The 24,166-nt window shown below is 51.4% G+C and overlaps 1 protein-coding gene across 1 annotated transcript in view; it reads right to left on the bottom strand.

The window, feature by feature from the left end:
• Positions 1-24,166, bottom strand: part of CSMD2 (CUB and Sushi multiple domains 2) — a 546,707-nt gene that overhangs the window by 258,141 nt on the left and 264,400 nt on the right. The window contains exons 7-9 of the mRNA XM_053660680.1: positions 10,711-10,788; positions 5,480-5,567; positions 4,701-4,825 (exon numbers count right to left, since the gene is read on the bottom strand). Coding sequence (XP_053516655.1) covers positions 4,701-4,825; positions 5,480-5,567; positions 10,711-10,788 — 291 coding nt within the window. The remainder of the gene's footprint in view (positions 1-4,700; positions 4,826-5,479; positions 5,568-10,710; positions 10,789-24,166) is intronic.

The raw sequence follows: 24,166 nt of genomic DNA, 5'->3' as shown, positions 1-24,166 counted from the left end.
TCTGAACATCAGTGTAAGCAGTAGGCCCAGGAAACGGATCCAGTGAAGTCCACCAAGGACAACAGTCACCTGTAATTTGTCATGGCCTTTAATTTTGCTGGTCTGTGCCATATTTTCCACATTTCACTCCCATTTTATGAGAATGAGGGAGAGGATGCTGAACATTTCAGTAATTTTTCCTGTGCTATAATGGTATGTTAAAAGCAAGGTTGGGACTTGAACTTAGGTTTCTGAGTCCTAAGCTTGGTGTTCTAGCCATAAAAAAGGCCTTTATTCTAAATGGATATATGAGGCCTATCTAGAAAGTATTCAGCCATGTACTATGAGCAAGAGAGACATTTCTTAAAGGAGATACAAGAAATATTGTACATACAGCAATGATACCTCAGTCCCCTTCAGAGCAGGCACCTTGGGACCTCACACAGTTCTCCCAACTGCCACCAACTGCCCTGTCGTATTGTCCTGAATCTCCCTGCAGGTCTGAAATCTCTTTCCTTTCAAAGACGATTTTAATCTTGGGAAAAGCCAGAAGTCGCAGGGGACCAAATCTGGGCTGTAGTGGGGGCTGAGTCATTTGGGTGATTTGATATTTTGCTAAAATACTTTATATGAGACATGATGCATGAGCAGGTGTGTTGTGATGAAGCTGCCAATCACAAGCTGCCCACAGCTGTGGCCTTCTGAATCATTTGAATAGCTCTGCTGGAGGAACATCCAAGCTTAATGCAAAATTTGAACCAGATTTGTGGCTCTACTCTCTCAGTCATTTTGAATGTGACAACCACACAGTACGCAGGCTCACTCAATGGCACCTGCTGCCCCCACTGGCTGGAACAGTGAAGTCATCATTGTTCATGCATGTGCATTCCAGTTCATTTTCCTTGGCTGCCAGGTTACATCGATGTCAACATTCTCATTATACTAACAACAGCTGGACTTTTTCTGGACAGGCAGGTGTAACTTTATTCCATATAAATATGCATATATGTAATATGTATAAGTAAATATATATACATATATATTTATATAGGAAATAGTGGGTTTCTCCACAAAGGAACAAAATCAGTGTGTTGTTGATTATCTATCCTGTGACTCAGTAACTGTAAGTACCTCACTGGGGCTGGTACTCTGTCCCTATTCTCTGTCAACCCCAATTTGTGGTCACAGGAAACTAGGTTTCCTGGTTGTCACTTTGGTCCTCTTATTCTATCAGTGGCTTATAAACGAAGTTCCCTGGAGCCTCGGGGTCCCTCGGGGGTGGCTCCGGGCTGCAGAGAGGGTGACAGGGGAGCCACTCCAAGCCCCCTGCCCCTGTTTCAGGGAGAGACCTTCCACTTGTGTCTCTTTTATGTATTGGGCTTCTGTGAAAGCTTATTTTAAAATATTAGGCTCTATATACAAACTCAATCCTAAAAGCCTTATATTTCACTGTTCTGCCTCTGTCTGGGGCTGCATAGAATTCGTAGAACAATGCTTCAGTTGTTTCGATCCCTTGTGGACGATCAAAATTTTCTAGGAGTCAAATTAGAGGCTGATTTCTTCGGGCGGAAGGAAAACGAAAGAAAGGCCCGTGAAAGGCCCTGGTTTCCGATTCCAAACGAGGGCACAGTGTTGATTCATTTCAATCACCGATTCATTCAGGTCGTCGGGAAGCATTTGTGGAGAACCTATTATTTGCCAGGCCTCCTGTTTTAGTGTAATTAACTGTGTGGGAAAATGAATATTGAAAATCAAATCATAATTTAAATGCATTAGAGGAAAAATAAGACCACTATGTGTGTGGCGGTGAATGCTTTTCCGAAAGTGATCTTTTGGCCACCAGCTTATTAGGGGAGCCGTCCTGGAATTCAAAGAGTGTTGTCCCTTTTTATTCTTAAAGTGAGGTTCACTTCAACTCAAAGCACGGGGTTTTAAAAGAAAACCCTTCACCACTGCCCAAATGAAAGGATCCTTGAATCAAATATATATGTCTCAGCCCTTGGCCTTCATGGTTGTCCAGGACAGATGGTCCAAGTTCAAACCCAGGAGACTTTGCCTTCTCTCTTCCTCCCTCCCAATGACCTATGGGAGAGAAAGAGGGAGGGGGAGCGGCGGAAAGGTGAACCCATCTGTGCTGAGAATCCCCTCTCCACGGCAGTCAGCGCCGGGCTGGCCGGCTGCTGTCTGTGACAGGACTCATTTAAATTTGCAATCACTGAGCAGGGGAAGTTTTGTTTTCCCAGTTCACAATGAGGGCCTGTGGCTAAAAAGAGATGAAGGAACCCGCCCAGGGCCAGCAAACTAAGAGGGGACCGAGCTGTGATCTAGATCAAAGCCCGTGTGCCTCCCGAACTGTGCAGCTGCAGTGACTGAGCAGACAGCGAGGGACAGGCTTTGACAAGAACCTGTGGTCGCTGGAGGCTGTGGTAGGCTCCAGGCTTGGGGGGAGCTATATCCTGGCAATGCTGTGTAGTTCCCACCAGGCGTGTGTGCACAAAGGCCTCACAGACACACTAGGATGTTTCTACATGAGTGCTCTCAGGCCCGCTGTCTCATCTAGTCCTTGCCGTAAGGTCACGAAGTAATGCTCCACGACCTGCCTTTGCGTGGGGCAGGAGAGCTTGAGTGGGCCCAAGGACAGCTAAAAAGTGGTGATGGTTGCATTCGAACCCAATTCTGCCTGGCTCTGTTTTCCGTGATTTTCCCAAGCTTCGTACAGGGATAAGGCTGAGGATAAAATCAGGATGGATGTGGAAAAGCTTAGCCCGAGGCTTAGCCAACAGTGTGGCGGGTAATTCAGAGTCCACTGGGTGAAATCACTGGGGGGGCTTCCGTGGGGCAACACAGCACGTCTGGAGGAAAAGATGAGCTTAGTCCTCAACTGTGAACTTCCTTCCGAAACAGCAGCCCTTCCCCAGCCTGGGCCAGTTTGTGTAAGGGGTCGCCATTACTGACAACAGAACAGCCTTCCTCCCAGGAATGAAAAGATCTTGTTGAGAGATCAGGTCTCACCACTGCCTAAAGGGATCCTTTTTCTGGCTCCTCAAAAGGAATTTGAAAACAACAGATGGGTACAGGGTCCCTTGGTCTTCAGATTGGATAATTCTATGTCTCTCTACACAGCTGGTTTGTGGCTTCCTAGAACGGGAGGCGTGTGCTATTCAACCATTCATTCATTTAGTTGTCCATCTGAGACATATTGCTGAACACCTACGAAGTGTCAGGCCGTGTTTTGTGAACAGAAGTCCTTGCCCTATACACTTTATAATCTAGCCTGAGAATATTTGTCTGCTTGTCTAGCACTTTCCAATTTTAAAGTGTGACCATATCCGCAACTCCACTTGGCCTTCACATCAACACAAGATGGGGTAGGTAGGCACCCTTGTACCTTTACAGGTAAGAAAAATAAGCCCAGGGGGAAGTGGAGATTTGCCAAATTGCCCATGGCCAGCTGGTAGCAAAGCTAAGGGTTCTACCCAAGAATTCTTCTTTTGTTTGATCTTTAAAAAATATTAGCTAAGTGGAACCTTTGAAATAACATAGCTAAAATGAGTGGGACTCAAAGTACATTATGAATTGTGGATCATGGCCACCGCAAAGTTCAGTGAGAATGAATAAATCTAAGGCTCATTTGAAAACTGCTCAGCACCCTCTTCCAGATTACTGATCAGCACAATGAAAACACGGAGTGGGTCTCAGCTCCAGCCTCATCCCCTCCTCCCTGTGGCCATGACCGGAATTCTTTTTCCTGGACCTCTTCTCTGCACGCAGTTCACCGAGATGCATGTGCCTACAGAGAGGCAAACAAGCCTCTGATTCTCCTTCTTAAACCAGGAGAATCCAGAATGTACCTCCCAAACGGGAGCTCAAAAGAGCAGCTGTTTGCTTTGTTTACAAACTCTGGAGCGTGCGCTTACTCTTGCACCGAAGCTGAGTCCTGGTCATGTGGGTACACGGGGGAAGAAGAGAGATGTGCACAGAGTGCAGGGAAAGGAAAGCTGTCTCATGGTGCCCTGTGGGGTGGGGCTGGGGCTTCTCTCCCACGGAAGCACTGCTGTCTGTCCTCACAACGGAAGGCACTCAGGTCTGCTACCTTAAGATTATTTGGGGTCGGGGGTTGAGGGCTCGGCCAGCTCAACCTCAGTGCACGTGTTATCTGGGAGCATGAGTGGCCTGGCCCTGGGGAACAAGATGCCCAGGTGCAGAGTTAGAAAAAAGGAGCCTTTGAGACCATGATCCACATACTTCGCTTAGCAGAGAGCATCTTCAGAGGCACAGGTCTGTTTATCGCCAAATACGAGGAAAGAAACAAGGGCACTGAGACTCAGGGTTCAGGATGCACATGTATTATAAGGAAGTGATCAAAGGTGAACCATAAAGATGACTCCCCTTCCTATCTAGGTGTAGGTGTAACACCTGTGCAATGAGCTAGACACCTGCTCCGTCTATGGCTCTAGGAGACCAAAAGGCCCATGCAGGGCAGGGCCCGTGTTCTCTTCCCCATTTCTGGATCTCCTCATCCTAGTGGAGACCTTGACACAGAGAGGGGCTAAATAAATGTGAGTTAGTAAATGAATGCAGAATCTGAGGCCTGGGGATCGGCGAGGGTAGGGCCGGCCGGTCTGGATGAGAGCCCAAACCTCGGGGGCCAGGAGCTGGGCTCTGTCTTCCGCGCCCAACACAGCTTTCTAGCCAGCCCCCCTTTCCCAGGGGACCCTCACCTCGGCAGACCGGCCTGTGGTCGCTCCAGGCTGCAAACATGTCGCTCACTTTCATACAGGTGATCCGCTTGGATCCTTGCAGGTCATAGCCCTCGTTGCAGGTGAACTGGACGCTGGATCCTAACCTGGGAGACAAGGTAAGCCTGTGAGCTCAATCCCTGGCCCTTCCAGGCCCACGCCCGAGTGCTTCCTGGCTCCATAAAGAAGTACCGCACCAACCTTATTTCTCCTCTGGCAGGTAATTGCTACAACTGTATCACTTAAAAATCTCCACTTCTTGACCACTGAATGGTTTGGGGATTAAGTTAAAAGGTAGGACTATGAGCAAAGCAGCTATCTTCTAAGTATCCATGGGAACAGCTAAGAGGGGGTGGATGATACATAAAAGTTTAATAGAAATGGAGAGCTATAGAAAGATGCCTCGAGAGAAACTTTGCAAAATGCACCATCTTAGGGCCCTAGGGTCTCCCAGAGTATCAGAGATATGAGCTGCCTGCTGGCACGTCCCTACTGATGACAACTGTCCTCTGTACCCTAGGTGCAGGTTTGTGGGGTGACGCTGGCAGTGTACAACTCTCCCCTTCCCCTTCAGTCATAGCGGTATCCCCAGAACCGCAGCAGGAAAGACTGCCAGAGGCCATAGCTCTTCTCCAAAAAGTGTCTGTTGCTGCAGCCAGCCACCCTCCGTACCCCCTCCAGGAAGGCCGGCCAGCCCCGCTCTTCCCCCTGCTGTCCATCCCACCCTTCTTGCGAGCAGAAAGTTCCCAAACAGATCTTACCTGAAATCCGAGCCTAGTCTTTTGCCCCTTTCGGGTATGCCAGGGTCTGGACACATATTATGCCCTTGGGACACACCAATCTGAGTTACTACAAGGCAAAAAACAGCACATACAGAGATGGATAACCACAGGAAGGCACTGGCTGGGGCAGTGTCTTGGGTGGGGGGGTAGGTGGACGCAGAGACGGAACAAGGCCCTGTTCCGGTGGGGCTGTGTGAGGTTGCTGGGGTCCACTGGGCGGGGGTTTCCTGAGTGTGCGAGGTGGGGAGCTGCTGTTGACAAATTCCTTTGTGAGCAAAGTCCAAGTGAAATTCATCAAGAGCATGGAGGTCCGGAGGCAGGCGCCCCAAACCAGCAACCACCCCGTTCCCTTGTCCCACGCCAGCGGCCAGAGGTGGAGGGTCCACAGCCCCCAGTGATCTTCCCACCCTGAGCTCTGGATCTGGGGGTGGCGACTCTAGATGAGATGAGCCCCCCACCCCCGCCCAACCTCAGCCCCAAATGGAGAAATGGCTCAAAGAAAGTTAAATAAAAGGTGGATGTGTGATCAGAAACGGTAAAGAATGTAAGAGGAAGCAGTAGTCTGACGTTCAAAGCAGGGACTTTAGCTCAAACACAGATCTCTCTGCTGAGGAACCTCTCCCCTTCAGACACCCCTCAAGCCGGAGTGAGCAGCGGCCAGAGCACCCCCGCCCCTGCCGCCCAGTGCCTCTGGCCAAGGGCGCCGAGCGGAGATGGCACCTGTGGGGGTCCTGGCCAGCAGTGTGACGCTCTCACACTCGCCAACACCAGAGTCCTGTTTACAAAAACCACGTGCACAGTTGTCTGGACTGAAGGAGATGCTTGATCGGGGGCGGCGGACACACACAGAGGTCGTTTTCTCCTGTTTCCAGTGCAAACCCTCTGCCCCCCACCCCTGCCCAGTTCACTGCTCCCATGATGCTGATACTCATGAGGCTGGAACCTCTAGATTCTTGGCCTTGGGGTGGACTAGGCGCTGGGGCCAGGCAGACAGCCCCACAGTCCCCACACCGCCCTGGAAACCAGGGATGACAGGAAGTCTGGAACAAGGTTCCCCGAGTGGGCCCATTTCTGTCCCACCCCCTCCAGGTCCCACAACATGAGCAACGTGCTCCATCATGCACTTACTCCCTCACTCACTGACTCACCCATCTGAGTACACAAAAGTCATTAATTGAGCACCTACTGTGTGCACGACCCTATTTTATACACCATGGGAAATGTCAATGTCAGATGTCATATATGACCTTTGTCCTCAAGGAGATTTCAGTCAAGTGAAGACATGAAACGCGGAAACTAACCATGAAACCACAGTTCATGGGTTTCATGGGGAACTGAGGAGAGGTGCAGTTGCAGGGAGACTAGGAGGGAGGACCCGTGTTCTATTGCTGAGAGAAGCACGAAAGGCTGCCTGGAGGAGGTCGCATTTAACACGGACCTTCAAAGAGAGCAGGACGGGGATACACAGTGACAGAGGAGTGGCAGTTCAGGCAGACAGACAGGCCTGGGGAGCGAGGTGCAAACACAGCAGCAGAACTGGGGTCCCCAGTGTGACTGGAACAGGAGCGGGGTGATGAGTGACGTGAACGAGGGAAAGGTGAGATTTTAGAGGTCAGACTTAAAGGAGTTCCAGTCTCATCCTGAACATAATGGGGGCCCTGAACGGTCCCGAGTGGGGGAAGATCTGGTTGCTCACGAGGTAGTCAGTTCTCGCATGATGAGCTGGGAAGTTTTGTGACTGCTTAGGTAAAGGACAAGAGCCTGGTGGCAGGGACGGACCTAAAGTAGTGAGAACGGACGTAGCCAAGAATCGCCTGGGCTCGTGGAAGACCAGTGAGTGGGGACGGGGAGACCAGCCGAGAGACCTGTGACAAGTTGCATTTTCGACTCACTGAGTCTGAAGCTCATTTCCACAGTGAGAAGCCTGGTGTAGACCCTGTTCAAATCTCCAGATACCTCAGGGCGTAGATGGCCAAGGGTCCTGGGGGTTTGGACAGACTGCATGCTCAAGCCAGGCGCCTGGTGTCCTCTGGGCTGTGGGGCCATGAGCACAAGGCTTCTTGGCAGCCTTCCTTTCTGGAACGTTCTGCATCACCAGGTTAAATCCAGGCGCTCCCACTGGAATCTTATCCCCTTCTCACCTCCCCTTGCTTGCCAAACCTCTACTTCCAGAACTTTCACATCCTAAACTTAGCAGCATTCCCATCCTTACCAGTCCAGGACCCTCCAGGCTGGGTGATGTGATGGAAGCACCACCTACAAAAGCAGAGCAAGCTCCTGCCTCCTGGAGCCTCAGTATTTTGCAGCAACAGGAAGGAGATAAGTAAGGTCTCCAGGATCCCCCAGGGTGTGGGAAGGAGAGAAGGCTCTGTTCTAAGAAGAGGAGGAAGTCAGTCCTGATCTCTACTTGTGGTTCATCTGGTGGTCAGCCAGCCTCACATGGTCCATCCCTCCTGAGGACCTTCTCCACTAAGCTCCCACCTTCTTTACGCTCTGCCTACTCAACCCTGCCCACCAACCACGCCCACCCCAAAGTCCTTGCCGACCACCACGTGGGAACCACACAGCCATCTGGTAGCACGTTAACAATGGACAGCAGTGTCCTGCCTCCTCTTTTTGCCATCTGATTGAGTACTGACACCACCCAGTAAGCAGAAGAGCAGAAGGCTAACAGATGAAGATGTTTCTGGACCGGAGTCAAGTGACCACGGCATAGCCCACCTACCGAAGCACAGTTCCTGTCCTACAGAGCAAACCACCTGCCTCCCCTTTAATCAGCCAGCCCGAGGTAAGGCCCAGACCCCATCCCGGAGGTTACAAACCCAGCAGTGAGCCGCTCACACCCGAATGGTGCCCTGTCTTGCTGGGAGGACCGAGCAGATGACAGCAGCCCCGTGTGGACTGAAAGGCTGCTCGGCAACAAGAAAACTTAAGTTGCAGGGAGCAGATAACTGCCTGAATTATGGAGGTATGAGGCTTTCCCCTCTCTTTCTTTAATTCCAACCTCCCTGCCTCATCAAAACAAGCTGCTTATGTTTTTAGCACTGATTTGCTATTGGCTGCAGAGGGAAGGAAGAAAGAGAAGGGAAGGTGAACCTCACCCCCACCCCAGAAGGACCCTCATAGTGAGGAAGAAGCTATAACATGCTTGGAAGGGCAGCACCTTCTACCCGAAGTGGAGGGAGGCAGGAACATGTGGGTGGTCAGAATCGATTGGCGACGGGGGGTCCATGGTACCCGTGGTCTGTGTGACGAGCATATGAGTGGGGTTCCGGGTACGTGAGTGTAGGGCTCCCCTCCTCTGAAGTTCACAACTTCTGTCCGTAGGGAACTGGGGCAGAATGCAAAGGGCCAGACACCTGCAGGCATTTGGTCGCCTGCCTCCAAAGGTGGCTTGCACCACACACTCATCCCTCTTTGAGAGCATCTCAGAACAAAGAGCAGGACCTTGTTATAGAGATACATCTTTTACGAAGAACTTTTGCATTGTTTCATTAGAATAAGGCTTATTCATCTTTCTAAGGGAGTTCTGGGCACCTCTGAGTAGCTGATGAAAACCATGGGCCTTCTCGCACACAGAATGAGCCCACAGCATCATGTGTAACCTTTAGCCAGTTCATGGGCCTCCTGAAGTCCTGGGCCAGGAAGGCCCATCTTAGATTCAACAGCATCCTTGGAAGGGAGAAAGGGTATAGTCTTGTAGCCCCTTTTTACAGATGTGGAAACTGAGACATCAGTGCCTGGGGTAACAACGGTTTGCCTGAAGACACTCTGGGTTAAAAAACTTGCCCTCCCAAATCGGGACTATTTCCCTAACATTTGCCCGTGGCTGGCCCCAGGGCCAGCTCTGAAGTGAGTCCGCCTCCATTCATCTGTCTCCTGTGGCTACAGAAAGAGCAAGCCTGCAAGGGCCAGGCTTATGGTTCAGTTTGAGCCCTCTCCGCAGGCTCCTGGCCTAACCTTCAGCTCTCCTTGCCCCCTGCTTCTTCCCCTGGTCCCTAGTCAAGCACAGATGTGGGGCCTCCTGGCTGCCCTCTGCCATCCAGACGCGCCCCCCGCCCAGGGTGCAGTGACTGGAGGACTTGGAAGACCAGAGACAATCCCACACCCAGGCTCAGTTCCGTTGGGGTTTCAGGACCCAACTGCCCCTCCCCCAGCCCCGCTCCCGCCACACACAGCACAGGGCTTGGGAACCACCGATGGGGGCCTCCGTCTCTCTTGGGAAATGCTTCCAGCACCTCAAGAGAAGTGAGCACGTGGAGGCGAGATGAAAGGAGAGGGTCAGGAGGGAGGAGAGAGACAGAAAGGGAGAAAGCAGAGAAGGGGAGGAAGAAGGAGGGAGGGGAACATGGAGGGAGAGGCGGACGGATGGAAGGCAAAGGAAGGAAAGGGAGGAAATGTAACCCAAAGGCCAGTCAGTTGGAACCAAGGAAGGTGCCCCACACTCACCTCCAGAATGAGAACAGAGAGATTCTCAGAAAAAATCTCCTCTGCTCTCAAGACCAGCCTTCCAGGGTGGCCCAGAACCTTCCCAAGCCCCTTCCTGTGCCCCAGCCCAGGAGCCCCACAGAGCAGGTTCCAACCAGCTGTTTCTGTGACATTCCAGCCTGCTCCCCAAAGCACTGGCTGCCCCCCTCTAAATCTTTCAGACGCCAATAGCAGGAATACATTCCATAAACATAATCATGCCCGTGCCCACGCAGAGAGCCCAGCACCGCCCCACTGGCTCGAGAGGCAGGACCTGCACCCTCTAGTCCATGTTTGCCCAGCTAGGTCCAGGGACCCTGGTGGGGGCCCCGGGGGGCTGGAATCGGGGCCCTGCGGCCTCTGAGGTCCCAGTGGAGGTTGCCGACTCCTCGAGGAGGAGCCAGAACAAGGACTGTCTTAGCAGGTGGAAGTGATTCAAAAGGAAAAATAAAGAGAGAAATGGAGCAGTAATGACTCCCTGGACTGTAGTTAGAATGGGAAGTGAGGGGGGAAAGAGGAGCAAGGAGGGAAATGGGGGGAAGGGAAGTTGGGGAAGGCCAAGGTCAGGCCCTTGGGCTGCTCACTGGCCACTAGGTCAGTGCATCCTGCTCAGAGCCTGGAATAGGGGGGCAGGATTGAAGGGAAATCATTCCAGCATCATCTGGCTCCCCCATGGTCACAGCACCGGCAGGTGTGACCTTAAGCGAGAGGCCCGGCGGGTGGGCCAGCAGGTGGACACTTACACACTGATGTCTTCTGGTTGTTATCTTTGCTGGGCATCAGCTTCACACCTCGAGACTTCAACTCAATCTGCTTCTTGACTAGAGAGGAGGTAAGAGGGAAAAAGGTTTAAGTTATTGTCTGTGACTGCAGGTAGGGTCCCTTTGGATTGCTCCCTGTCTTGGCTTGGGACATTCCATGGTGGGTGAACGCCAGTAGCCCCTCTGGGCGAGGATATACCAAGGGTAGCATTCAAGTGCAGCAGGCTCTCAGACATTTGGAAAGAGGAGGGTCCTCTTGGGGAGGCAGACAGGTGAGCTCCTGTCCACATGCGAGGCCCTGCCTTTCTGGTTCCCTGCAGATTCAGTCCACAGCCCTGACCCCTGGCCGTTCCTGACCAGGTGTGTGAGATTGGATTCTGGCCCCAAACTGTCACCCTCCCTGAACCTACACCCTCTGCAACGTGACTGTACTCCTTCCCATTAAAGAGGTGGAATCTATTTCCTCACCCCTGACTTTGGGTTTGGGCACTGGAATTTGAGGGCTTGCACAAGTCCCAATGCTTTAAAAGTGCTTGTCAGATTAGACTTAGCCGCTCGCATCTCTGCCGTCATTGGGAGAAGACACAGCTGGTCCCAGGGAGATTAGGAACCTGTGGAGCCAACCAGCGCAGCCGACATCAGCTGACCTCTTGTGAGCAGGAGAAGCTGAGCCCTGGAGGCCTTTGGGGGATGGTGTCTGGCTCAGTGGGGGCCTGATGGACTAAACTGGGTTTTGATTCAATCACTAGGTCCAGTCTATAGCTCTTTAGGACTTTGTCAAATAACACAGCAAGGGCACCAGAGCCAGAACTCCACAATTCCGAAGGCCATTCCTCTGACTCCATCAACCTTCTTGTGTCTGACTACCCCCGTTCCCAAGAACACTCTGCTGGGCTACTCCAGGGGCTTCATCCTGTCTCTGGTTATTTGGTTTGGGGAATCTCTCCAGTCCCAGACCACTGTGGCATCTCACAGTTGGCCCCGGCAGGGTGACTCAAGCGCACTCAGACTGGTACCCAGTGTGGTAGCCTGTGTGCCAGGCCCTGGGCTGAGTGCCTTCCAAGTCCTCTATTTCCAACAGCGTCCTTGACTGCTATTTTCTCTCTCGCCCACACATGCTGCATCAGCACATCCTTCCAATGTATCCAAATGTAATGTCCATGTCCATCAGCCCGGTCCAGCTCTGCACTGCTGCTCTCCTTTGCTGCCGTGGCCTCCCGTCTTCCCTCCTTGCCCCTGTTATAATCTGCACTTGACGCAAGAGCCAAAGGGATCCTTTCAAAACATAAGTCAGACCGTATTACATTTCCGCTCAGAACCCTTCAGGGGCAACCCACGTCTCCTAGAGTAAAAGCCAAAGTGTTTAAAATGGCCTGCACAGCCCGATCTGCCCTGCCCATGACCTCAATCATTCTCCTCCAGCCACGAGCCTCCCGGTTGTTCCTACAACATGCAGGCATGTGCCCGCTCCGGCCCGCCAGCTCCCCGGAATGCTCTCCTCCCAGAAATCTTCACGACTCGCTCCTTTTCCTCCTGAAGTGTTTGTGCGAACACCACCTCCTGGTGGAGGCCTTCTCCGACCACTCCGTTTAAAACTATACCTCCAACCTGAGTTCTCCCACCCCTTCCCTGTTAGCTCCCTGACTTCCTAACCTGTATGTCATTAACTTAGTGATGTTTGTCACCCCGCACTGAAACATGAGCTCTGTGAAAGCAGGGGTTTTTGTCTATTTTTTTCACTGCTGTCTCCTCAATGCCTAGAATAGTGCCTGGTACACAGTGGGCCCTCAATAAACATGTCATTTGGTCCTTACACACTCAACAACCTTGGCCAGTAGTTATCATACCTATTTCATAGATAACAAAATCAGGGTTTGAAGTAATTAAGGGGATTTTCTGTAGGCCACTGGCAGCAACCTGCTCCCAAAGCGACCCCAGAGGCACCGTGAACCTTCTGCTGCATCTCCCCCTTCCTGGCCCAGGCCCCCGAAACTCAAGTACTCGCCCCGCACTGGAGGTGACACGCCAACCCTGAAACTGAAGCCCAGCATGACCAGCATGCCAGGGGACCATCTCCGGGCACCCCACCCCTCTCTGCCTACACCAGAAAGCTCCCCAAGGATTTGCTCCCCACCAGCGGCTGTCTGTGCTGAATACTTGATAGAATTCAGTTACCACCACAGAGTCACTGCTTTCCAATGTGCATTCAAACCCTTTTTATAAATGTGCTTTATAAACGTGCGCTACTCTTCATGCGTATCCAGCAGGAAAATTTCCAATGAACACCAACATGGGCCCATTATGAAACAGAGGGTGTTAGTAGGGGAGCATGCATTATTCAAGCCCAGCTAATACAATGCGGCAGGGAAACATTTCCTCTGATTTGATCATCCTAAGGGAACAAGAGTGTTCTCAGCACAGTGAGAACACTTGGAGCTTGTCTCCTGGATGCCCCGGCATTGGGGCAGGGGTGGGGAGAGGGCCCTCTGCCACCCAGCATGGCCCGTTGGGGGTCAGGCCTGTGGAGATGGCCCACGGCACCTAGCCAAGAAGGAGGCAGCGTCAGTCTTTCCAATTGCCATGTTTTCTGGTTGCCATGTCCACTGCAGAAGAGGGATGGGGAAGGGGGCCAGTGCACCATGGGGGCCATTCCTGGGGCAAAGGCTGCTGAAAGGGGACTATGAGGTGCTGGTGGACAGGAGGGGGTGGCTAAGAGGGACCCCTACTTCTTATCTTCTCAAGGTTGCATTAAGGAAGAAGCCCCTGCTCTTCTCCTCTTTCAGGACCCCAGAAAGAGTCCTTCTAGTTTCTGGGTCCCTCTTGTCTGTGCATCCTCCCCTCTAGAATGCCTTGGACTACCTTTTAGCACATGACATCATCATACCGCCCAACAGGGAGTAGTGCATTTTGCTGTGTGTAACACACACCAATGGTTTTAGCCCAAAGTTCTAGAGGAAAAAATCTTTATTTTAATTTTCAAAATCAATTATTTATTTATATTTAGAAACATATTTTCAGGGTATTATTTTGCATATGGATATCGTTTTTGCTTTCTGCAGTTATACTTTTAATGCATAAAGTATAAATAAAGAATTAAAACATTTATATAGATGCAGAATTAGTATTACCTATGTTTAATGCTTATTTTTCCCTCAAAAATTTGGGCAAAAAGTGTGCCTTATACACAGCAAAATAAGGTAACTCCTATTCCTCTTCCTTTTCTTCCTGCCAGTTACCACAGGAAGGCACTGGAGAGGAGCTGACGCTTGGTAATGACACACCAAGTTTGTGACCATTTTCCCCTGTGAGCTGGGTCGGGAGGGTCGTGCTGCCATGTTGTCTGTGAGCATCACAGGTCAGCCTGGGGAGTGCAGGGCTAGCTTTATGGGCAGGAGTTCCTCACACTGACGACACATCTCTAAAAGATGCGTATCCAGGCCTCACTGGCCCAGGCCCACGCTGGGGGAGATGGAGCCCACAGCGGGCCCACACCATTGCCACTGCTGATGAGGGGGGTCAAGAAAGTGTCCCGAGCTGGGAGGGAAGCTCTGAGCACCAAGGACATTGGCATCAAGACAACCCTCCACGTGCTGGAGCCTGGGTTTCTGAGTAACTCCAGGGAAGTGGTCACGCTCTGAGTAAAAATACGTAGTTAATTTATCTTTTAAACCATGTGACCAAGTGGGTAGGAAGCAATCATGGAACATGGAGCACCATGGGAAATCAGCCACAAGATGAGCTCCTTGCAAAGCAAGCTGGACGGACCAGGGCAGAAGGAGTGTGAAGGCTCAGAGAACAAGGGCATGTCTCCCTCCAGATCGCCACAGACCGCCACAGACCACCACAGACAGGCCTAGTCCGAAGGAAGAACATAATGGCAAGGGCCTAGAGAATTCCAGGGGGGTGTTCGTTCATGCCGTTTGGACGTTCGTTCATGCGTGGAGCGTGGCGCCAACAACATTACACTGGAGCGCTGGCCTCCAAAGGCGATGCTGAAACTGCTGACGCAGCAGAGGGAGCCTGGGGCTGGCTCCGCCGTTCTGGACCCACACAGAGGCACCTCCCCAATGCACGTACACACCTGCACGTACCCATCCGTACATACACGTTCGTGTCTACAAGAAGCACAACCACGAGACACATTTGTGCACCTGGGTACACCTGCCTGTCCATACTCGCATGCAAAATATAACTCACACTTATTCATGCTTTTGTACTGTATATGAACCAAGTCAGGGCTCCCAAGAGAAGAGTTGCGGCTTTAACTGGTTGATGGGAATCTCAGTAGATACATTCATCTCTTCTGCATGATAATGACTATAAGAGACTGCCAGGCTGCTCCATTCATCCTTTATATTCTGGTTAATTACGAGACATTTCTCCGCTGTTGTAAAGGTTAGCGGGACACACGGTACACATTTAGCTAGAAGAATCTGGCAATACAAGTGCCTCTCCAGCCTGCAGCAGGAGTTACTGGGCTGGGCTGCTAGGAGACAAGGACTTGTTAGTAGAGGACAGGGAGGTGCGACCTGTCTCCGAGGCTCTGGGAACCACGAGTAGTGGACCCTGCTGCTTCTGTTTATCCCAATTGATTCAGACTCCCCCCACGAGGGGGAGCCCCTGCCCTACCCTTGATCATCTGCTTTTCCTACCACCTGCCTGTCCTGCTGGCTGCAGCGCCCCTTCATCTCCATCCACACCTACTCTTTCAACAAATCCAATTCACTCGACCTGAAACAAATCTTCCAATGTGAACCTTCTTTCAATGTTCTAAGCCACTCCTGCCCTAAACGCATCTTTTTTGCTTGGATTTTGTTCACTGATTCACTCTCTCTGGCCCATCTTTTCAAACGTTGCAGAGCACGGTCTTTTAAAAATGGAGATCTGATCTCCCCTCTGAAAACTTGTTGGATGTGCATCCTGTTCTCCGTCCCTCACACCGCGTCCCCGAGGGCCTGCCTCGCCGCTTGGCCACCAGCCTGGAGAAATGTTTTCATGACTCACAGGCCTTTGCTAGACAAAGCCAGTGTCTCGCAGGCCAGCTTCTCATCTCACTCAGATTTACGCCAAAGATATAACATTTGATGCAGATGCCCAGGACCGAATGCTTCCAGGTCCAAAGGTTCTAGCAGACGCCGAAGCCCTTACTGTGGGGAAGAACAGTGGGGAGGACACTGATGGTAGAACAGAACCGGGAAGGCGCACACCAACAGAAGACGAGGTATCAGTTGACCTACAGGATAAATAGAAAACCATCGCACCAGATTCGATCAGGATATTGCCAACACATGAGTGAAGAGGCTGCGGCGGCCCCCCGCGGCTGTGCACTGGAATGTGTGGTGGCCCTGGGAGACCTTTAAGGCACCGGAAGAGTTCATCCAGGGGAAATCAGGGAAGCGTGATGTTGCCTGTTGATGCTGTAACTGTGACTGCAGGAAGCAGCCGAAACCCACGATAGACCTAAAGAGATTGCTTCCTTTGCTGCCGTTTCTGCAAATGGAGACGGAGAAACCAGCCACATCATTTCTAATGGAATCACAAAGGCCTGAAGAGTGTCCTCCCAGCACTGGGCAGAAAAATCACCGAATGGTGAATGAGGAATGGAAGGCACAAAATTCGACTAAGATTGCATGTCCCCCAAGTTGAATAATCCATCAAAAGTGCAGAAATGGGAATTCCAGGATACTTATGATACAGTGTCCAGTCCACTGTACCCACTCTTGAAATTGCCCAAGGCCAAAAGTCTTCCGTTATAATTGCTAAAGATGCTCTCGGTGGCTTCATTGTGAGTAGGATAAAAGCTGGCTTTCTGGCTCCCAAAGTCCAAGCTCCAGGTGCCAGCGTCACAGAAAGAACCAGCAAAGCCGGTGCTACTGACGGTGCATGGGGCTTGGAAATGAGAGCTGGGCTCTAAATCTTTAACATGTTTCACTTCATGACTCAGAAAAAGTTGGAGAGGTTATTGTGACCCGGGATGATGTCACACTCTCGCAAGGAAAAGGTGACAAGATTCAAGTTGAGAAACATATTCAAGAAACCACTGAGCAGTCAGAACGTTACTACTGCTGACGGTGACAAAAAAACAACTAAATGAACATCCGACAGTCATTGTGCTGAAGATTACTGGGACAAATGGTGTGGAAGACAATGTGGAGAAAGAGGCATAGATGAACCAAATGCTATAAAAACTGCTGGTGAAAGAGGCTTGTCTGGGTGCTCTGCTCTGGTACACTCCGGGGTCATATTCATTGCCCAGCCAATGCAGAGCAAAAAACGGATGTGGGAACCATTCAGGGATCACTCCACATTCTGGCAATGACCATTGCTTAGAATGCAGGTGTTGAAAGACTCGATAGTTAAGAAAATTATACAAAGGTCCTTGGAAGCTGGTTACGTACAGTGCTGGCTAGTTTTTTTTGTTGTTGTTGTTAATAGAGTGGAAAAAGGAACCATCAGCCAGGCTTAGGTGGCAAGAAGTGTCCTGTTGGATGCTGCTGGTATGCCTTCTTGCTTAACCACAGCAAAACTGACAGCTACTGGAGTTCCTAAAGAAGAGAAGGACCCTCGTACGGTAGATGGGAGGCAGCATGGGGGCAGAAGGTTCTAATGTCTAGAATGTGCTTTGCCATTATTAGTGGACTGTGCGGTGGTCCACAAATGACTTCCAGGAAGTCAGCTGGAAAAAAGGACTGGAGGAAAGATGTTTCCAGGAACCACTGTGGCCATGGGTTACTGGTTCCGGTTGCCTTGGCAATGATGTTCTCTCTCCCTGAAACGTCCCCGCTCCTCTTCTCTGGGCTACCTCTTGTTGGTGAAGGCCCCACTCAAAGAAGCCCTGCTCTCTGTGGAGTCTCTGCATCTCAGGGAGAAGTCAGTGCCCCCTCAAGACTGACCACTGAACCCCTTAACGCAATGCATTTGGACCACTGAACCCCTTAATGCAATGTCATGTCTTGGTCTCCTACCAATTTGTCCAGCGAGCTCCGATGTGTGTATCCTACGGCTGATGCACAGCCAGGTACAGAGAAGGTTTCCGATACTAGCCTGATGACCAAGCGGATGAATGATCACTGTTTAGAAGGATATGTGCTTTGAATTTATTTCCTGCAAAAGGAATGGGTCCTACTCACTGGTGACGTGAGGAGTGCCATGTTTTGTGTTGAAACTCACTTTGCGGCTCAGGCTCACTCTTAAATTCAGAAGCCTGGCTTTGCAGGCTCCTGAGCCAGGCAGCAACAACCCTGCAATTTGTGCAAAGGACCCTGGAGGCCCAGCACCTGGAAATGAGGCTGGCAAGAGTTTGGCAGCTCAGCAGGCCCACAGAAGAGGACAAAAGAGTCAGAGCTTGGACCACGGGATGCCTGAGGCACTTTCCGAGCTGGTCGGAGACTGCAAATCAGTCACAAGCAAGAACACAAGGTATTCAAGTAAAAAACAGAAGCTTTAGCTTGTTACTATAAACAGCCTCAAGCATCTCCGGGAATGCAAACTGTTGTCTGCAGAATGAAAAAGTTCAATCTTAGTTGAATGAACTTTTTCATTCTGCAGACAACTGAGTTTACAGGACTTCCAGAAAGCCGAGGAGCCGCTGGCTTTCACTGCAGAGTATCTTCCATCTCCTGGTCACCAGCATTGGTCTTGTCAATTGAATGGACAAGAGAGGCAGTGAGAGGGGCAGCAGGGCCAGGCTAGGATTTGGCCGAAGGGAGGGATGGGCACCCGATGATGGTCCACAGGGCAGAGTGGCAGGCAATGGGAGCACCCCCAAGGAGGAGCCAGAGCCGCCAGCTCGCTCTGGTCGCACATGGTTTCCCTGTACAACAAAGTCAAGGGTGGGGTGTGAGGCTTCCAAGTCCCATTTCCTGAGCATCCGTCATGTCCCAGATATTTCATCAGGATCTCTTTCAATTTCCAATAGCCCTGGGGGGTTAACATTATTCCCTCTCAGGTGAGGAGGGTGGCAGTGAGGGGTGCTGTTCGATTTTAGTGGTGATCATTCACCGCCTGGGAGCATTTAAGAAAGATTATTCTCACTCTGATTCCTTGAAGTCTTGGGAAAAACAACAACCCCCAAACACAAGGAAGTAATGAACACTGAGAGGACCTGGAAACGACCCTGGAGGCAGAGGGACTGATTGCACACTTCCCCGTCTCCAGCTCTGGAAGGCACCTTAGGGAACGTCCATGCCTGGCTTCCCACCGCTGGGCACAGGAACCTATCATTTTAATCCTCTCAGGCAAATAATGCCCGCTCCCCAAAGCAGGTCAAGGGGCAACTGCTCTGGTTGAAGCTGGGGTGGAAACCTGGAGTCCCACCCACTCGGCCGCTACTAAATCAGCTGCTGGGAGAACCCCTTGGCCTCCAAGGAACCCACTTTGCAAACCCACTCTTTTGGCCCCTTCTCTCATGCTACTACGTACCTGGGGAGGACTCCTGCCGAAGGGGGTTTGGTGGCCCGAGCCTCCGTTTTGCTTTGAATCTTGCACGTCTCTAATCCTTCTCTGGGCTGCAGACTGGCAGAAGAGCCACCTGCCTACTTAGTCCCCCAACCCCTGATACCCCAACACTGCCCAAGAATCAATGTGTCTCAAGCAAAATTCATCCCCCATCTACCTCTGCCTGAGACCATCCTGGTTAATACAATCACTTTTTACTCACTTACTCAAGCCAGAAACCTAAGATTCACCCCTGACCTCACCCCCTCTCACCCCCAAATCTAACTAGTCACCAGTCCAGTGGGGTGGGCCATGGAAGACCCTCTCTCCTCCGTTTTCTCCGTCTCCACTGCTTCGGCCTAAACCTGGGGGCCCCGACCTTCCCGTGTCTCTGGGCCAGAGTGGAGGAAGACGACCTGTCCTGGGCCACACAGTAAACACATTACGACACATAATCACACACACACACATACACACACACACACAAAATCTCATGTTTCAGGTAAATTTACGATTTTCGTTGGGCCACATTCACAGCCATCCTGGGCCGCATGCGCCCTGGCTACCGGCCGGGCACCCTGCCCTGGTCCTCGTCATCTTCTGATTCTCAAAGACTCCTTGCCAGCCCCCTATTTTCCTTCTACAGCAATCAAGAGCTCTGTAAAGTGAAAACGTGATCCCACCTCCCTTCTTGTTAGAAACTTCCGACCACCTCATCACCCATGGAATCAAGCCCAATTTTGACACAGCTTTGGACAAGGTGACCCTCCCTGACTTTCTGGCCTCAGGCCTCGCTGCCCCTCGCCGCTCACCTCTGCTCTGGCCTGCAGACTCTGTCCTGACTCAGTGTTTCCTGTAAGAGGCCTGGGAGTGAGTATCTCAGGCTGTGGCCATCCATCTCAGCTGTGAACTGCTTGGCTCAGCCCAGGCAGCTCTAAAGCAGCCGTAGACAATTCATAAATCAGAACCTGCGTTCCAATGAACCCTTATTTATGGTCACTGAAAATTTAAATCTTATACAATTTTCACGTGTCACAAAATCTTTTTCTTTCGATGTTACTTCTTTAACTGCTTAAAAATGTAAAACCTACTCTTAGCTGGAGGACCACACAGACAGGCAGAGGGCCAGACGTGGCCTGCAGGCTGCAGTTTGCCAGTCTCTGCTCCAGAGACACATAAATACTTGTGGTTCTTTAGACGAAACAATTTCGTGCTTTCTTGCCTTCCCATGCCTGGAATGTTTCTTTCTATTGTCTCTGGTATTTTTTTTTTTGAGACCTATGTTGAAGTCATTGCCACTTTTTCATGTTTTTTTTTTTTTTTTGGTGGCTTCTCTTAAGTGCCTCCAGCAAAACTAATTGCTCCTTTATCTCTAGTCCTAGCCCTTTATGGGGCTTCAATTACAGCTTTTATCATCCTGTACCTCAAGTCATAGATCTGTGTCTATTCCTCTCTTTACTTAACCTGTTCTCCTTAAGAGCAGATACCAGTCTGGCAGTGTTCACCTTCCTATGCTGTCACATGGTGGTGTCACACAGAAAACGCTTGTTAAATTACACACCACTGCCCACCTTCCGACAGCCAGCTGGAAGCAGAAGCCAGACTATAACTCAGACCCTCTGATACGCCATGGTGTTAGTTAAAATTGTGTCTAGCCATGAACAACTCTAAATTCTGATTGGCTGAGACAAGAATGGAGTGGGCTACATTGCAGCTTATTTATGAATTTAATTTATTTTTTGTTTCTCTGGGATAACATACGCATCCACACAATTAGGAGTTGGTAATTATTAGCTCAGAGGTGTCATGAATCACTGGGACTCTAATGCCATTAACCTGAGCTCAGGTGAAACTGACCCTGTGCTGGTGAGTCCCCAAGTTCATGCTTCAGATTCCTGTGTCCTGCTCTGTCCCCCCAGAGGCTGACCTCTGCAGACTGCCGGAGGACCAGGGAGCTCGTCAGTACAGCAGGTTAGTCTCCCAGGGCACAGAGCAGGCCAGAGCAGGAGTCTGTGCCCTGTTCCTGGCTTCCTGTCGCATTGGCAGGTGGGAGGCACAGCAGATATGAGGGAGGGAGGGGGAATCTGATTACTGATTCCAGGGCTCCCTCCTGCACCGTGGGCTGGCAGTGGCCAGGCTCCTGCGTTCTGCCAGGCAGCCCCTTTTCAATGGCTCCAGCCCTCACTATTCCCTCCCCTGACCCTTTCCCCAGCATGGGAAAGGCTAAAGGCTCCCCATCCCACGGATTCCTTGAACCCACCCTTACGTCTCGAATGGGTCCCTTCACTAAACCTTCAGCTTAAGCCACGCAGTGTGCCTTCTGTCTCCTGCTGCAGCCCTGGCCGAAAACTATCTTCGCTGCTCTTTCGGACTGAATTTGCAGGCAGAAAAACTTCGACTGGTCTTTAGGAGTTTGTAAGCTTTCATCCTTTACAGCAGTGGTTCTCAGTCAGGGGTGAGTTTGCACAGAGGAGACAGTTGGCAATGTCTGAGGTGCCAGTAGCATCTGGCTTCCAGTGGGTAGAGGCCAGGGATGGTGCTAGACAGCCTACAATGCAAGAACGGTCCCCACAACAGAATCCTCCAGGCCACGAAGCCAACAGTGCTGAGGCTGAGAGACCCTGCTTGATGGAGGCACTGACTGCGTTACTAAGTGATTAGGGGACAGCCTTTCACTATGTACACTCAGTCTGGAGAACCCCAGGAAGAGAAGGTCCCAGGGAGGAATCCTTTATTACCACAGCGAGCACACACCTCAGTACATCAGCGTGCCAGATCCAGAGGAACAGCGCTGGCCGGGGTTCAAATCCCCACTCCAACACTATCGACGAGACCTTAAGCCAGCCCCATTCCCTTTCTGCAACTCTCCTCCCTCACTTGGGAAACGGGGCTGATGGGAGCACCTACTTCGCGCAGTTGCTGTCAGGGCTGAGTGAAGCCGTACATGCTACGTGCCTGAAACCTGGGGAGAAAGCCCTTCGTAAACACCGACACGTTCAAGCGTGGGAAGCCTGCTCTGGGCTGTGCCGAGGGAGAGAGAGCAGGGGAGACGGAGAGGACGAGGCAGGGCCGCTTCTGTGGGTCTCGTAGGTGACACCGTTTTCCAGACTTTGGGCTGTTCCCCGCTACAGACTTGTGAAATTCTTTCAGAGGTTGCAGCTAACATTAAAAACCGGAAGAGAAATTTTCAGGGTACAGCACGTTAAGTCAGGGTAAATACCACTTGCTGACATTTCCCTTTTAGTTCTACAGATATATGTGTGTACTGGGTTGGGATGGAAAATGTATTTTTTTTTTACAGTGGGGTGAGATTAACAAAACAAAGTTTAAAAGCTCCCAGTCAAATAGGAAAGGTAAGACACCCAAAGCACCGGAAGAGAAGGCCCTGTGATGTTGCAGAGAACTCACACAGGCCTGCGAAGGCAGCTTCGCCACCCGCAGGCTGTGCGACCTGTGTGCGTCGGGCTGGTTACACAGCCTCTCTGAGCCTCAGCCTCCCCAGTGGGAAATGGGAATCAGCACGTTTGCCACTGTGCCTGGGGGAAGCTCAAAAGAGGCCACATGGGCATGCAGTGCATAATCCAGGGTCTGGCGCACAGTAGGTGTGCAATGCACGTGTGCTCCCGACCTTCTAGAGCCTTCCCGGTCTGGGTTTTCTCAGTCCATTGTCCGGCACCCAGCCTTAACGTATGACCAAGACAAACAGGCTCTCAGCACACAAAACGCGAGAAGCACCCGGACCTACTTAATCAGATGGCACAACAGCCTCCATCACTTTCCTATTTTGGAAAACACACAGAAGGGCCCAGACAGGCGCTCATTTCCACAAAGGCCCAGCCTCAGCAGCGGGGAGGTGTCTCCAGGACGGCTCTCTGAGCGAGGTTTTGTGAAGCTCCTCAGAACAGGTGGGTTGCCTGTTTATTTTTCAAATATTTCAAAGGTGTCCTGCTACCCAAGGCTGAGAGAATGAAGCTGCTCATAAAAGGTTTGGATTTTCAAGGTAATGCTTCTGTCGCCAGTGCTGCTTTCAAACGGCCAGAAAGCCTGGCCTGGGGCCTCGTGGCCGGGGCTCAGCTCCACAGTGCCAGGGCCACCTCTGGGGTGGGCTGTGCTCTGCGCTGTTGTGGCTGAGCCATCGGGCCTCCGCGGTGGGGCTGGGAGGGGCCAGCTGCCAAGAGCTCCACTTGGAATCAGTGGCTCCCTCCTTGTATGTACGCCCTTGGCGGGGGCGGGGCACTGACTAGCACTCACTTTCACTCTTCTAGCAGGCCGGCCGGGTGCCATGATTTTGTGAGCGCCGAGTTCCCTCCCTCGCTCCCTCCCTCAGTCCCTCCCTCCCTCCGTCACTCACTCACTCAGTACAAGGTAAGCCCACTCCTCATTTTCCTCCCCAGAGCCTCATAGAGGGCCTGAGACTTAATAGGTGCGCAATCCAAGTTCATCATCAAATCAATTAGAACCAGCATTAATTTGTAATTGGTAACAGTTACAGGCTTAATGAGCGAGTTATAAAGCAAACCACTGGTGTTTATCTCTGTAAAGTTTGTGTACTTCGAATAAACTCAAGGTTGAAAAGGAATGTCGTAGTCTACCCCTTGGAGTTTGCAGCTCCTGGGGTCCTGGAGAGATCCCCGCTTTGGGGCTCACCCACCCCTCTCTAGAGGCAGTTCTGGGGGTTAGGACGTTCTTCACGATGGGCGCAGAGACCTGCTCACCTGCACTTGCCCCCTGCCCTTCCTGGTCTGATCTCTCAGCCCCGGGCAGCTCCTCGCAGACTGCAGCCTCTCCGCCCTAGCGCTCCCTGCTCCCTACGATACTTTGCCTGGTGTTTGTAGTGCAAATGAGAGGGTTGACATGTCTCTGTTCTGCTTTATAAGGGACAGGCTAGTCTCTGGTGGGTAAGACGGTGAACTCTAGATTAAAAAACAAACTAAGCAAACAAGAAGAACAGAGACGGAATCATGGATACAGAGAGTGTTTTGACGGTTGCCAGATGGGAGGG

The sequence above is a fragment of the Artibeus jamaicensis genome, unplaced genomic scaffold (genome assembly GCF_021234435.1).
Source record: "Artibeus jamaicensis isolate MK-2021 breed Jamaican fruit bat unplaced genomic scaffold, CSHL_Jam_final scaffold_847, whole genome shotgun sequence".
NCBI classification, from domain to species: Eukaryota; Metazoa; Chordata; class Mammalia; order Chiroptera; family Phyllostomidae; genus Artibeus; species Artibeus jamaicensis.
The sequence above is the reverse complement of the archived record's forward strand: the minus strand, read 5'-3'. Positions and strand labels throughout refer to the sequence as shown.